The sequence below is a fragment of the Pochonia chlamydosporia genome, chromosome 3 (assembly GCF_001653235.2).
Source record: "Pochonia chlamydosporia 170 chromosome 3, whole genome shotgun sequence".
In the NCBI taxonomy this organism is placed as follows: domain Eukaryota; kingdom Fungi; phylum Ascomycota; class Sordariomycetes; order Hypocreales; family Clavicipitaceae; genus Pochonia; species Pochonia chlamydosporia.
Window position 1 is genome coordinate 4,181,181 of NC_035792.1, and position 15,233 is coordinate 4,196,413.

Here is a 15,233-nt window from a genome sequence, read left to right on the forward strand (position 1 = left end):
CTACTTGCTTGGATAATCTTACTGATGCTCTGGGCAGGAAGTGCCTAATGCTTTAAAAGCTGCAATATTTATGATTTCTGCTTATTGGAAAACGCGCGATGCAAGCGATGCCCTGAGGCATTAGTTGATTTATTGTAATCATAAACGCCTTGCTCCTAATAGTACTATTCCTAATGACCGGAAATATTAGCGGATGTTACTTTAAGACGGTAGTTGCAATTGGTTTTCCGAGTGCGAGTCTTTTAAATCTAAGCTCCCTGGGGCTCTCTTTTGCCACCACGGTTGCAATTAAGATAGCCTAAGCAAGGCTGCCTTATTCCGTTGATATTGTCTAAATTAATAGAGCATTTTCTAAAGCTAACGCTATTTTAGCGGCTAAATGCTTGTACAGCTTGGAATAGTTTATTAAAGCTGCTATAACCTGGCGACAAGGGCAAATTAGGTGGTGGATTTATGGGTGGATTTAACGGAATTGGGCTGCCGTTATTATCCATCGTGATGTTGCTTGTGGTGTTGAAGAAGGCAGAATTAAGGAAGGAAGGAAGGGAGGGAGGGAAGGAGAAAGAGGGTAATAACGGCCGGGTCCTATCAAAAAATTTCTGTGATGTGTGCTTTAAGATTTTTGGTGTTAAGTAAAGCTGCCAGACATTTATACCTAAAATGTACTGTGGGGTGTGGCAGTGGGCCTCTTTGAGAGAAAAATCGGGGCACAGGTGGGGCCTAGCACCCCGAGCAAAAAATGACAGCACCCCGAGCAATACTCCCCGTGGGTCCTGGTCTTTGTTTGCTGCGGGAGATGCTGGCCGTCTTGATGTCTGGTCCCCCTCAGACCCGCTCGATGGCTGTTCAACCCCTGGCTTAGCACCACCATCCTCTTCCGGCTGCTGGCGGCTTGCATCTCAAGGGTACCAGGGTATTCAACCCAACAACAGGTCCCCAGATAGTTGCTGGTGCGCCATTGAGCTTTCTGCATGGTTCAACGACTTTCCGGGTAATGCCTGGCGAACGGTGCATGTTTTGCTCTGGTATCGTAGTGCTATTTGGGGTTCACCAATTTTCATTTGTCGTCTGATCATGTGAAGTCGTTTGAAGCCGTGATTTCAGCTCGCGCTCGTAATGCCCTATGTCCTTGAACGACTCTAAAGCAATTAGTGGACCAAGATGACGGGGCAGGACACCATTTTCACGGTTCTCGACCTGCAACTTATTACTTTCGACTGTCACTCGACAAGTTGAAGTGCGGAGTACGTGGAAAGGAAACACTTTGGAAACTCTTGGTTCATGCGCTTAGTCAGACACATGCCTCCTCAACAGGGTCATTTTCATCGTCCATGCCAGTTGGATGGCACTTTGGGAAGGTACGCCACTGATGAAACTTCCTCGCAATGCCAGAAACCATTTCATTCTCCAACTTGGGACAGGCAAGTGTTGATCCGGGGAGCTGCGGTCTCGCATGCTTGTATTGGTAGGTACCTACCTAGGCATGTATGTTGTGGAAGAACGAAGAACCACAGATGCGCAGCCTGTTGGTGTCTGCAAGATCCCCAATGCCTGGTTCCTGTCAAAACGAAACCAGGTAAGTCGAAGCTACCCCATACATCCTCGAGTTGGACATTTGGAGTCCTTGAATCGACCAGATTTGCTTCCGCTGGCGCAGGGCGAGCTGAATACGTTGTCATTTGACCCGTCTTCCCTGTACCACGGGCAAAAGGGCTGTTACATGAGTAACGCCCTTCTGCTTTGGCTCTTGCTGTCTATGTCAAGCTTCAATGTTGGTAGTGAGCCTCTTCTTCGTCAGCGCTTGGCTTCTCAATTCCTATCTACCTAGGTATGTCGAGGACCGCACTATGCCGACTCATCAGCCATGTCGCAATTATTAATAGCTACTCGACAAGTCTGGGGTACTGTGTTGTGTTGGCCCCAGCCGTTCGAATACTCATCGTGAGCGGTTTCTCGAAACAAGGTCAATCGAGCTACCCAGGATTCGTGACCATCTTTTCTCCAATCTGGCGCCCACCATAGCATCACCCCACTCTCGATGACAAGTTCAACGCCCGCAAGGTCACCCATCTGGCTGTCAAGAGGTGTCACGAACCCGGCTTGTTGGTTCCCATGGCCAGTGGTGAAAGGAAACAGAACCCCTTTATTATCCACATCCGCAGCCACGCCACTTCATTCCACCTTTTGGCGCGAGGGCAGGACTCACGGGCAGCACCATCGACTCTTGTGGCTACGGAGTTGTGGGCTCTGTCAACTTGGTGTACCTAATACCTGGGCTGCGTTGGTTGAGCAGCATTTCTCATTGCACGGTCTCGTCGGCGCACCGAGTGGTAGTGATCACCCTCGCCATCAGATTAGGGCTCTATCCAATGCTGTGAAAATAACACCAAGGTGCCCGGTGCGAAAGGAACGTGCTCCGCAAAATTCACCTCGAAATAGCGCACATGGCCTTCCCCGGCCCGGTTTCCATGTTTCGAGGTTTATCCACACTTTGAGGCCCGGCATTTCTTATTGCTCATTCGCGGCTGGTTAGGTTTTATTCCCCTACCAATCATTGTCACATAAGCAACTAAGAACAAAGCAGTGTAGTCTGGTGCAGTGTCTGCGCCGAGCCTGAGTTGCTAGTCAATCAGAAAGGGCACAGAGCAAACAGGGGACATTGCCCTTTTCGTGACCTCAGCATTCCAACTCGACGCGAAATCTTCAAGGAGTTTGAGGGAAAGCCGCCAAGGAAGGCAAGGGTTGGGAGGAGTGCATCAAACGGTAGGCAAGGGATTCCAGCACTTCCTCTGTTGCGAAGAATGATAATGCTGTGTTTTTCGTTCTCAGTACTCGGTTACAGTGTAATAGACGCAAATCTATTTCGCTTCATCCCTGCCCCAAAGCCGTGATTCACTTGAGCGGAACAGGTCGAAAGAAAAAAAAACGGACAAGATGAACACGTCGAGAGAGCGCGGACGCCACATGAAGGTGTGCCATCCATGCAATGCGTCCGGTGCACTCCGCAATAGTATTTGCAAGCTGTCGCAGTGCTGGAGCCCAACATCATGCACTGACAGGCGGGATGGTGGGCTGAGAATTAGAAAGAACAAAGGCAATGTCTTGCCTTGCTCAACATTCCGAGATTCGACTCGATTGACTCGATTGACTCGACTCTGGTCAGCAGTGCAGCATCAATATCAATAATACGGAAACAAAACTGCTGCTGTCCAGGGTCCGTCTGCCTGGGCTCAGCTTTGCCCGCCAAGGAGACAACGTAATATCTCAAGGCCCCCCAATCAGGTTTATTGCTTCACACTGAAGGACGGGATAGCAAGCCAGGGCGCCTGGCATCCAGGGATGGATGGATGGATGGATGGATGGTATCTGCAGGTCGGGTCAGGCACAAGACCAGGCACGGTTCATGGACCACCTTGAGCAGGTCGATCTGCCCTTGCACACCCACCAGCCCACACTTGACTACTGCGCAACAGCCAGAGGGTCTTTGGATGTTTTGTTGATGCCGTGAAGATGCCTATTGAACCGGACTGGACAAGCCAGGTTGCAAAGTTGTGGTCGTGTATGTATTGGACTGCACCTCATCCATCATGGCACGATTTCTCGTCAAATTCCAAGTTATCAACGGCGTCAGCCGTGAATATGCCAATACAATATGTTTTGAATCTGTGGATGGCTGTGCTGTGTGCGGTCTGGTACGTAGTGACCACACAGATGATCAATCACCTTGGTCAACACACGGGTCGACAAGCAGGAAATGACACTGATTTTGTGCTTGACGCACATACAATGCCGTCCCTGATATCATACCTAGGTATTCTCCGTATAGGTTACTGTCAATAAGCTCTGGTCAAGCGAGTAAGATTGTCAGCAGATTTGTCAGGCCACCAGACTTGACACCAGACTTGTTTGGAGCGTGAAATGCTTGTGTTCTAAAGTTGATTGAGTGAGTGAGCTGGCACTCTGGCTTCTGCTGCGCGACGCGATGCCACCAGGCCACAAGTACAAAGTACTTACATACAGACATGTTTGGACAGGACCAGACTGAACTGGACCATGCTTCGGCTCTCGAATGCGCCCTTTGCAGGTGGCTGTTCTGTTCCACCTCTGCTGCAGTCTACAATACAAGCTCAACACTGTTTCATACCGTGCACCGTCCACCGCATGTGAAGGACCCCACGACCAACTATTCTGCTCACGGGCACTGCAAAATAACAGGACGTATTAAGTCTTGAATGTGGCCGACTTCTACGTTGACGTTCTTTGGCCTCATTGCGCCAAGGGGCGGCGTATGGCTTGTCGAGTTCATAAGTTGTGGCACAGGAAGGTACGACCAGACACTTGGCCAATATGTCAAGTGGATGCATGTACCTATACCTGTCGCCTGTACCTGCACCTGCAGCTGTACCCAGTACTTGCAGATGTCTGGTCTGGTGCTTCAGACCAGTTGAGACCAGGAAGACCAGACCAGACCAGACGACTTAACTTGACTTGACCAGATTGACTGGACGAGACTAGAACTCCTCACCTCACTGACTTGACTGCCCATACCCAGACAAGTCGAACCCATAACCCATCCCAGGCGGACATGGACCCTCCCCCCCTTCAATGTTCGCCCTCCACCACACAGCATGCACTTGACCCTTTTCTTTGACTTGACTTGACTTGACTGACCTTCAAGCATTCAATTTGATCCAACATTGAACTTTGAACCCCTGGCAACGCCACACTCTCCGTTCGAGGTTGGCTGCCCTCTCAACCTCCCACCCCCCCCTGTGCTTGCGCAAGGCCAACTGGTATCGAAGACTTTTGGCGGCGTTGAACCCTTGCACAATCATCAGCGACCAGACAGTTTCTTCTTCTGCTCCTCTCTTCGACGACGGTGGCTCTTGGACTTGTCGTTCTTCGTCCTTCACCATCACCGCTGACTGCTGGTTTTCCCCATCCCATTGGCAGCGACTGGTCGGTCTGTCGACGAATTTCACAGTGTCGTCCATGACACCCGAGCATTTATAATCGCTGCCACGAACCTGTTCCGCCGAGCCATCGTCTGCCTTGCCGATCTGCCTTCCCCTCGAATATATCGCAATACATTGGCGTGGATTACCCGATTGTGCCGCATCCATCAACATGGCTGCCATAGTGGACGAATATCTCGACAGTCCCATGGACAATGACGATGTATTCCCTTGCAAGGGCTGCGGAGAGGTATGTACCCTTGTGCTGTGATGCCTCCATGGCCCCCCTCCCATTGTCCTCATACCGGCCATACCATTTCTGCATTTCCGTACTGACAAAGAGGCGCCTCTCTTATTTAGATACTTGAAGAAGGCAAAGCATTCGAGTTAGGTATGTCTGCGACACAATACAAACCAAAGCCATTCGCGCGAGTTTCTGGTCAACGTTGGCTGAGCTGTTTCGTTGCTTCCCGCGCTGTCCCGGTCTCTTGCTTTTCCATATCTTGTATCAAATACCTGCAAGACTATGAATAAGACATTGCTAACGGCGACCCAACTAATAGCTGGAAACCGATGGCATCTGGATTGCTTCCGCTGTAATACCTGTGGCACTTTGCTGGACTCGGACGCCAACCTACTACTGCTAGGCGATGGTTCACTCATCTGCAACAACTGTACCTACAGTTGTAGCGCCTGCGGTAACAAGATTGAGGATCTTGCTATCTTAACGGGAGACCAGGCATTTTGCGCCACATGCTTTCGATGCCGCAACTGCAAGCGGAAGATTGAAAACCTAAGATATGCAAGGACTTCACAAGGCATATTCTGCATGGGATGCCATGAAACTCTCATGGCCAGACGGAGGAAGAAAACCAAAGCGGCATCCGCAGCGAAATCCCGAGACAAGGAAAACTCTCCCATGATAACCGAAAAGTCACTTCCCGCTCTTCCACCAAATGCCATCCCTCCAAATGCCTTTTCCAACGACCGAGTCGATCCCGATTCCGATACTCCTACTGAACTGTCGCCGCGCCCTCGTGCTACACATCGACACAACGAATCGTCTTCGCGTGGCAGCTCAAGACCAGCCCGTTCTCCCGAACGATCTGATTCCGCTAGTAAAACCGAAGGGCTAAGCCTCCCGGCTACTACATACAAGAAGAATCGCAACTCAACAATATATCAAAGCCCAGACTCCGGATCTGGTGAGGGACCTGAAAGCTTCTTTATTCCTGTAGCTCTGGATCCCAGCCCTGCTCCCAGCAGTACACCAAGATCCACGTCGGACAACACGACTGATGCCACCAGACGGAAAGACAGAGACTACTTTAGTGGCTCTAAAGGACCAGGATCCGATAAGAAAGACGACTCGCAGTCATCTACCCCTCACATCGCATTCCAAGACAAGGGTCGACAGCCTTCTTCAGATCTCGATGTGGCTCGTCTCAAGTCCGGCAAGTTTACCAGGTCTCCGGAACAGGATCAACGGAAAGCCTCGGTATCCGGCGACGAGTTTAAGCTTCAGGACGCTCCAGCAACGAAGAAAGGTTTGTCGACTCGCAGCAACAGCTCGCATTCTTCAGTTCCCCAGGACAACGCTTCTGGAAGAGCCTCCAACGGTGTTGTGAGAAAGGAACGGCATTCAAACTTGTCTGAGGCCCGGAAGGCGAATGAATCTCGTACATCCGAGGATACCGATGGCACGAGAGGCGGTGGTCGTTCAGAGGCCAATAAGGCTATCACACGAAAGGAAGTGCCCACGTCAGCGGGTCGAAGTGGTATGTATTGTTTTTGTCTTTGCAATGTCGTCACTGCTGGTTTCAGGTTTGCTAACATTGTGCCCCTTCACAGCAAATGGACAACCTGGTTCTCGGTCTGCTCAGTCCGAGCAGAACAACTTGAGCGACTCTTATACACAACCTCGAGCGGCACCTCCACCACCGCCCACTGGTCCAGTTCATACGCCCAAAAAGGGGTCAACGAACGCCAAGGATGCTGGTGAACCAAAGGTCTCTCCAAAGCTGCCACGGTGGAGTAGCGGAGGGGACTTCAGTATGGACGAAGATATGGCTAGAATCCTAGGTACCGATGAAGGTTCTTCGTCTATTCTGCGACGAGTCTCCAACGTAGTACGCCATGGTCGTACTGGCAGCGTGGAATCCAGCCACCCTAATCCCGCGAGAATCAGTCATACCCGAAGTATCAGCGAAACAACGAGAGCTACTGCATCGCCTAGATGGCCTAAGTCCCCTATTGGTGATGAGCATCCCGGCATGTCGCACGATATCAGCAGCCCTGTGTCTCTAGCCTCTCCGGAAGATGCTGCCATACTGAAACGACAGCTTAGAAATTCGGAACAGCGTGTGGCTGAGCTTGAGAGACAGTTCAACACCGAGAAGGATCTCAAGACTCTCAACAAGAAGCTGGTCGAGAAACGAAAGACTGTATCTGTGCTTGACACGCAGACTGAGATTATGATTCGTCAGCTGGAAGTGCTCGCCGGCTACGTCGAGCGCGCCAAAGAGACGAAGACGCCAGTCGACCCACAGGAGCTGGAGGATTCGGCCATCAAGGACTTTGTCAACAAGTTGGACGCCGTTAAAGAAGCCATGTCAGAAGCAATCGAGAAGCTTCATGAAGAACGAGACCAGTTGGTCGAGGAGAAGAACCAGGCGATGGCAGACAGAGACCGGGCTCTCATGGAGTTTGAACAATTATCATCCAAGAATGCTCAGCTGGCAGACATGAACAACGACCTGACACATCAGATCCAAGAACGGTTCAAGTCACAAATTGGAGACCTCAAGTCACCGAATGGACTGGGCATCTATGGGCCTGGCAAGTCTGGCGCTGGGTCGTCGATCAATCTGGATGCTGCAAGCTTGCACACAGGAGCCACCTTGGTCGGTGACGAAGAGCCAATTGTCGAGAGTGGTCCGACAGTCGTGCAAGTCAGAAAGGGCCAGGTCAAGAAATTCAACTGGAAGAAGGGTTCGAAGACGATGGCGCAGAATGTCGCCAAAGGTGTGAACAGGGCTGTGGTTGCGTTCCAGCAAAATGACCGCGAGAGAATGCAACATCAGGGACTGGCTGGAGACAACATTGGGCTACCATACAACATGACAGTTGCCCAGGTAGAAGCTGCGGCACCCGGCGGGCTCAACGGTCAGAATAGGCAACAGATGGACCCTGGCAGGCAAGGATTTGGGTTCTTTGGCAAGAAGAACGCCATGCCTAAATCTGTCTCGGCGAACGCCATGATGGCTGTGGCGGCGGCTGAGCCTGCGTCTACACTCTTTGGATCTGATCTAGTGGAGCGAACCGAGTACGAACGACGCCAGATTCCTGCCGTGGTCACTCGTTGCATTGAAGAAGTCGAGCTTCGCGGCATGGACCAAGAAGGCATCTACCGCAAGACTGGTGGTAATTCCCAGGTCAATATGATCAAGGACGGCTTCGACAAGAATGAAAACTTTGACATTTCAGACCCAGACTTGGACATTACTGCTGTCACAAGCGTCTTGAAGCAATATTTCCGAAAACTGCCAGTTCCACTGCTGACCTTTGACGTTTATGAACGAGTGTTGGAGTCTAATGGTAAGTCGCCCATCCGTACCCTTTCCCAAACGGTAAGTGATGCTAACTAAGCATTGTACAGCAATTGCCGACGAGGCAGAAAGATGTAACCATCTTAGAAAGACGTTTGCCTCAATGCCTGAGAGACACGGCGACTGCTTGGAATTCCTCATGTTCCACCTTCACCGTGTTGCTCAACGTGAACCCGAGAATCTGGTACGTGGATTAGTTCTTGAAATCAAGTGAATCAAACCTAACAGACTGTAGATGTCGCCAAAGAACTTGGCTGTGGTGTTTGCGCCGACTATTATGCGAGACCTCAGCATTGAGCGCGAGATGACGGACATGCACGCCAAGAACATTGCGGTTCAATTTGTTATTGAGAACATAAACAGAATCTTTGACGACTCATGATGGAGCTCGTTTGCCAAACCAACCCTTTTGACGATGGAGGACTCAACTGTCTGCTCGCTTTCCTTTCAGCACTGCGTTTGATTCCCCCACCCATTATTCACAAAGCATCTTCTGGTTCATCATCAAATGCGAGCGGATTCCTCTTGGCGTTTGATCGTTTTGTCCTATTTTATGATATCCCTTTTTCTTGCTGTCACAACAGTCTTTTTCCACATCGGGTGTTGGAGAGATGCCTCAACGCGGAATGACAGTGTTTTGACAAAGACCAAAATTTACCACCCTTTTTCATGATGCGACTTCAGATTTTGGGAGCAACCAGTACCCATACCTGCTGTCGTGCTGTCACCGCGTCACGCAATACTACGTTGACTACACTGTGGCCACACGGTTACAATTATTGCGGTCCAGCATCATTACCCTTGTCTGGCATTGACGATGTTTATCTTCATTCAGTGTGGGTGTATCCTGCCTTCTTCTTATTTTGGCACGTTTGTTTGATTTCCATTCGGCGGCTTTGCTCCTGAACTCGCGTTCCTTGTTTGGTTTTACGGGGTTACGTTGCCACTTCAATTCTGCTACGCATGGATCTCGAGATAAAATTTCCTTCCGCTGGTCGGCGGAAGACAATGGCGTGTTTTCTTGTCGCGGTCCCAAGTTTCTTTCTGGGAAGAATGGGTGTACGAGGGTTTGCACCAGGTTGGGCGGTACAGATCATGACGAGAGATAGAAAGTTGACAGTATTTTGTTCTCAATATCCATATATACATATAGCCAGACCGGTCAAGACACCATTCGAACAGAGCATGTATTTGCCTCCAGCCTATGTGAGTAGTATGTTCCTGCGTCTCTTCATGAGCAATAATGGTAAATTGGCGGACCGTATGGGAAGACTGTTACTTCCATGCTACTACATAACATCTACACTCTTTGTAAGCACCCATAGTAAATGCTACTTTCATCTCGTGCCGTCACAGGTTTCCGTCAAGTTTCCATCAAGTTCATAGCCGGCTTCAGTCCCATCAATTACCATATCAAGTATAGCCCCGTTGGCTCAGTGGTAAAGCGTGTCACTAGTAATGACAAGATCACTGGTTCGATTCCAGTACGGGGCATTTGATATATTTTTTGGTCTTTTTGACAGTCACATCTTGTGTGTGTCTATGGAATCCCACATGGTGAGTTGGCGTGGTCAGACGGCTATCCATGGAGCTTTGTGGTCGGTGCGCCATTGTGCTCTCACTGCTGCTTTGCAGGTATTGAGTTGGTGGGTTTTATTTTTGCAGTTATAGATCATGTCATTCGGTCATGATTGATGTCCATGAGGTGTGATGCTGTTAGTGGTACACAACATGGTGCGTTGGTCTGGTACAGGCTCTTTGCGGGATACAGTATAACATAGGAATAGACTCCTGAATCTTGGGCCGCGTCCCTGATCAAACTTGATACAGTATTGCCGTACAATTCCGGTATCATAATCAGATACTGATTAAGGCAATTTGAGCAGACTACTCTTTAATAAGCAGAATGGTATTGATCAACTACCAGAGTAAATAGTACCAACACGTACGCCCAACCACCATCTTCCCAAAACGCCGAAAAAAAGCCGTTTTAATTAATAATACATATTTACTGACAATATGCCTCAAGCAAAAACGCCTTGCTCTCGCTGCTTCTTAACAATATAATACGTGATAAGACTCTTTGGGTCCTCCTTCACATCCTTGAATGCGTCCCAAAACCCAGCATCGCCAACTCGATCGTGCAGTGAAACGCAGAATTTGACAGCGTCCATGCGAACTCCGGAGTCTGCCGACTCGAGGCAGCGACTCGATAGGCCGGTTAACTGCATGAGTTCGCTGTCTGTAGGGACAAAGTCGGCGCGCATGTCGAGCATCTCTTTCAGCACGTGGAGACCCATGCTTAGGGTTCGGCACCCCTCGATCGTAGTATCCGTGCAGGCTTGGAGTCGCTTGGAGAGAACAACGACAATTTCAGAACCGTCTCCGATAGCGACAAGTTCGTCAGCCAATAGTTCCAGTCCACTGACTACATGAGCGCGAGTGTCATACGCCCCGCGAGTCTCAAGCAGTGACTCTAGCCCCTTGGAGACATGCGGTTGGAAGTTATCTCTCTCCTTCTTAAGAAGTAGTTTGATTGTCGATAATATTTGAGCCTTAACATCTTGCACCTTTTCGGTGGGAATGCCAGGGAGCGGGTCCTCGAGATACTGGAAGAGGCCCAGTAGCAGGGCCTCAAACTTCTCGTCCGTGAATATTGTCTTACTGTCGCGGATAAGAGACTGGAGTTTGCGGAAGCCATGGACTTCGAGGTTCTTGTTTTTGATCTTTGTAATTCCACTGTCCAGCAGTCTAGAATTTTGTCGAGTCTTCTCTGGAGAATCCAGCTGATCTGGCATTGGTGACTGCCCATTTGCCTTGGGCAGGCTGCCTGCGTCCTCATTCACGGGTTTGTCCTCCAAAACTGGAACGTTGAAAGTCGGCTTCGTAGCAGACGGGACATTATCAGTAAACGGGTCTTCATAAACCTTGAGTGTACGAGATGGTGTCTCCGCCTGAGGTTCCAGGTTGCTGGCCTGGGTTGTTGCCGCTACGGGTGAAGCTCTCGCTATTTCCGGAGAGGCCTGGAGCTTCGCCAGTTGCTCGGGAGCAGAGACGTGCAGGCTGGCAAAATTTGGTACTGGTATCGAGTCATCCTCGTTGTGGGCTGCGACGGCCCGATTACCTGCGGAAGGCGATGTCTGAGCGTGCTTCAGCGTTACAGGGCTAGTACGCGGCGAAGCGATGCGTTTGTGAGCGGATGGGAAGGTCGGGGACGGGATGCTAGATTCGCTGGCATGAGAAGAGTGACCAGGGCGAGTCTTTGGCAGCGTCTTCTTGGGTGTTACAGCCTTGGGCGCCTTGGGAGTGACATGCTTGGACTTGATACTCTCGGGGCTGTCAGCTTCCAGGCCTGGTCGGTCGCGAACCGAGTACGGGCCAGCAGTTGCTGGACGGGCAGCCAATTCTGGTCGACGGCGTGTTGGCCGCATGGGAGCCACCGACATGCCTCCGGCGTTGACGGACAGGGTCGATTCGGGGCGAGTCCTCGTTGCGGTAGACTTGGTGGACGTTGTAGAGTGAGTTGAGGCATTCGACGTTGTTCGGACAGGTGAAGAGATGTGAGCCATGGCCGAGCCGGGTCTTGCTGGAAGATTCTTGGCAGCCAGAGCCTTTTTCTGCGCCATCATAGCCTCTCGGAGGCTTGGCTTGCTGGAAGTCATGGTACTCCTAGATAACCCAAGACCGGGCCGAGCCGGTGCGTCTATCTTCTTAGGAGAGTTGGGGTTGTTGGGGTCCTTGTTCAGTAGCTTCTGAGCCGTAGAGTCGAGGTCCGCCATAATGCTAGGAAATATGTTAGCTACCTGCTACGGCAATTGATGAAGAAGGAATGACAGCATACGCATCAGCCCGGGCGGGGAATACACCCCAGAAGGCCCAGAAAGCAGATCTCGTTTTTTCTCGCACACCAGGATTGGCATCTCCCAGACCTTTGCGAAGACACTTTTCCATTAGATCCACACCACCTGTGTGCTCAATATGGCTCTTATGACCAGCCTCCCTCTTCAGTACAGTCTTCAGCCAGCCCGTTGCATACGTTCGAGGTTGAATGTTCTTGTCTTGGCTCGCACCCCAGATGTGCTGCATTAATCGTTGGTTGTAAGAGACGCGACTAATGATGGTATCGACTGTCACATTGGCCATCTGTGAGCTGATCTTCTTTGTACCCGCAGAGAGTTTGACGAGCGTCTGCATGAGCAATTCCACCATGGGGTCCATGGCTGGACCTAACGAGATGGCGATCTCCTGGATAAGTCCGCACCCTTCTTTGGACAAACTCGTGCGCAGTGAAGTTATGGTCTTGATAATGCCGTCCAGCATGGTCCGTAATCCGCTCACAAAGGCGTCCTGGAAATCGGTAGCCGCATTACCGGCATTGAGCCTTCTCAAAGTGTTGACGGATTGTTCGCGCTTCATCCAGTTCTGTTCTGTCTCCTTGCCCTCGAAGAACCAGGCCATGTCCTTGAATATGTCGTCGAGCTCGCGATTGGTATTAACATACTGCGGGTCGACCGCTTCAGCAGCGTCTGGCATGGGAGTGATGGGTCGTTCGCTTGCAAGAGACGAAACGCTAGCAGCCAGGTTTGACCGGCTCGGTTGTGATGGTTGGGATGGAGCAGGGTCGGCAGGGGTTTCTGGGCGACCGCCTGTGGGAGCCAGTGCTTTCACAATGGCTTGTTCAATAGCGGGACGAACTTTGAAATTCTTGAGTTGTCGCTTGAGATCAGATTTCGCCGTGTTTGGGGCGGTTCTAATTTAAGGGATTAGCCAAGGGGACTAGGACCGGAGGGTCATGACGATGAATTAGGGGCTCACTTGAAAAGTTCAATCACGGTGGACTTGGCAGTGTCTCGAACCATGCCATCGGCGTCTTCGAGCAATTCCATAAGCAAAGGGACATAGCCTCGAAATGGTAGCCCGTGTTCCTGGTGTGTCTACAAGCACAAGCAGAGGGCGTTAGTTCACGGATGATATTGACAAAACCAGACTTTTTACAACACCGGACAGCCAGCTCCAATAGGGGTAATGGATTTGTAAGGAGCTCATTATTCACCTGCAAAAGCCATTGCATGCCGCCCTCCTTTGCTCTTGGATTCTTGCCTCCCAGCGCCGAGTTGCGCACAAAGCGCTCGGCATCAGCAGGTGCGGCGGCATAAAGCGTATTCAGTGACTGGGCCGCTAGACTCCGGTATTTGTCCTTTTGGTCGCCCAACTTCTCAATGATCAGCGGCAAGGTGCGGGCAGCCTCACGAGCGAGGAGCTTGGGGTCCTGGCGCGACAACCGGGTCAGGAGGTGATTGAGGGCAGTGAAGCCAGCGTTGACGAGAGCGGCATGCTGGGCGGACGATGCGGTGCGCAGACCGTCAAACAGCTGGGGAAGGCAGCTCTCGGGAACGTTGTGTTGTTTGATGCCAGACTTAATGACGGTAACGAACTGGACCTTGGCGTCGAGAGAAGAGTCGCTTCGTAGGATGGTCAGCAGATCTGCGACCTGCGCATCCGTGAGCTTTTCGGCCATGGGAGGCACCTAATGTCAGGGTCACGAGCTGAGGAATCGTAAACGGAAGCTGGTCTGTAGAAGAGTAGCTCGTTAGAATTTGGACGAAAAGGGTTGTGCCTCCAGACGTCGTCACATTGATGGCAGAGCGTTGCGCGAAGGCACAGCAGCAGAGGATGACCTCTGAGAAATGACGCGAGCTGTGCGATGTGAGGTGAACGAGGGTGGGATGACCGTTGAATTGATTTCGGGGACAAGGTGAGGTCATTCCGGGCCAGTGAGCAACACTTTCGGTGCTTTGCCAATGTTGCACCGGGGACAGAGACAGGGTGACTGAGACATTTGGTAAAGATCGGGCGAAAGAGGGGCAACAGGTAAATTAAAGTGACCAGCCCAGATAGGAGCAGCCAATTTAAATATGCCGCTGGAACAAGAAGAACAAGGGGCGCCGAGTATTGGAGAAACGATGGAGAAAATGCAAAGACGTACGCTGAATAGGGGAACACGGCAACCGTCAAGGCGTTGAAGACCGTTTTGCCAAATGTCAGAGTCGTGGGAACCGCGAACGTTGATGTCTTCGCAAGGGCGATGGCATTTGGTGAGATTGTGCCAGAGCCAACGGCCAGGGGGGTATTTCGTTCGCCGTCCACGTCGGTTCCGTACTGCTGATTCTGTCGCAAGCAGTGTAACAATGGGTTGATGAGCAGAAGCACCTCGGAGGTGAGCAGAGGGGCCGGGCGTCGCTGATGATGTCGATGTTGTCGATGTTGCTGTTGTGCTTGTTATGTTTATGTCTGGTCTGATTTGTTTGGGCGGCGCTCGTTGGGCAGTTGGCGGAGGCACATGCAGCCAGTGGGTTGCCTGGGCGAGGAAGGTGCAGTGCAGCACCGTCAATGCTCCATACAAAACGGGAGTGGATGCGGCTATCGATGGATCGGCGGAGAGGGGAAGCTGTCTGGTTCGTCGTCGTCCTCGTGCTCACAGCATCAAGCAGTTCAAAATTGGACCTCTTCTTGAGTTGGTGCGGGGCTCGGCGCGTCTGCCAACTTCAATTGACGCGCCTCATTGCGCATCGAGTAACTACCAAGAAATATCGTGCTCTCCGACGTTGACACACTGCTTCCAGGTGGTTGGAAGAGCAGTTCAACAGATATTGGAGTGCATGACATTAAT

General features: G+C 51.2%; 2 protein-coding genes and 1 non-coding gene across 3 annotated transcripts; 2 read left to right on the top strand and 1 right to left on the bottom strand.

The window, feature by feature from the left end:
* Positions 1-5,127: 5,127 nt before the first annotated feature.
* On the top strand, positions 5,128-8,945 carry VFPPC_05104 (rho-type GTPase-activating protein; the record flags this gene model as incomplete). The annotated part of the gene is made up of 6 exons (XM_022428435.1): positions 5,128-5,205; positions 5,316-5,346; positions 5,519-6,733; positions 6,807-8,552; positions 8,614-8,747; positions 8,799-8,945. The coding sequence occupies 6 exons, from the start codon at positions 5,128-5,130 to the stop codon at positions 8,943-8,945; spliced, it is 3,351 nt and encodes a 1,116-aa protein (XP_022284517.1).
* Positions 8,946-9,985: 1,040 nt separating this feature from the next.
* VFPPC_17268 lies at positions 9,986-10,057 on the top strand. The gene has a single exon. It is a non-coding gene; the product is annotated as a tRNA-Thr (tRNA).
* Positions 10,058-10,587: 530 nt separating this feature from the next.
* On the bottom strand, positions 10,588-14,081 carry VFPPC_05105 (hypothetical protein; the record flags this gene model as incomplete). The annotated part of the gene is made up of 4 exons (XM_018284349.1): positions 10,588-12,346; positions 12,405-13,313; positions 13,379-13,497; positions 13,569-14,081. The coding sequence occupies 4 exons, from the start codon at positions 14,079-14,081 to the stop codon at positions 10,588-10,590; spliced, it is 3,300 nt and encodes a 1,099-aa protein (XP_018145802.1).
* Between the last annotated feature and the right edge of the window lie 1,152 nt (positions 14,082-15,233).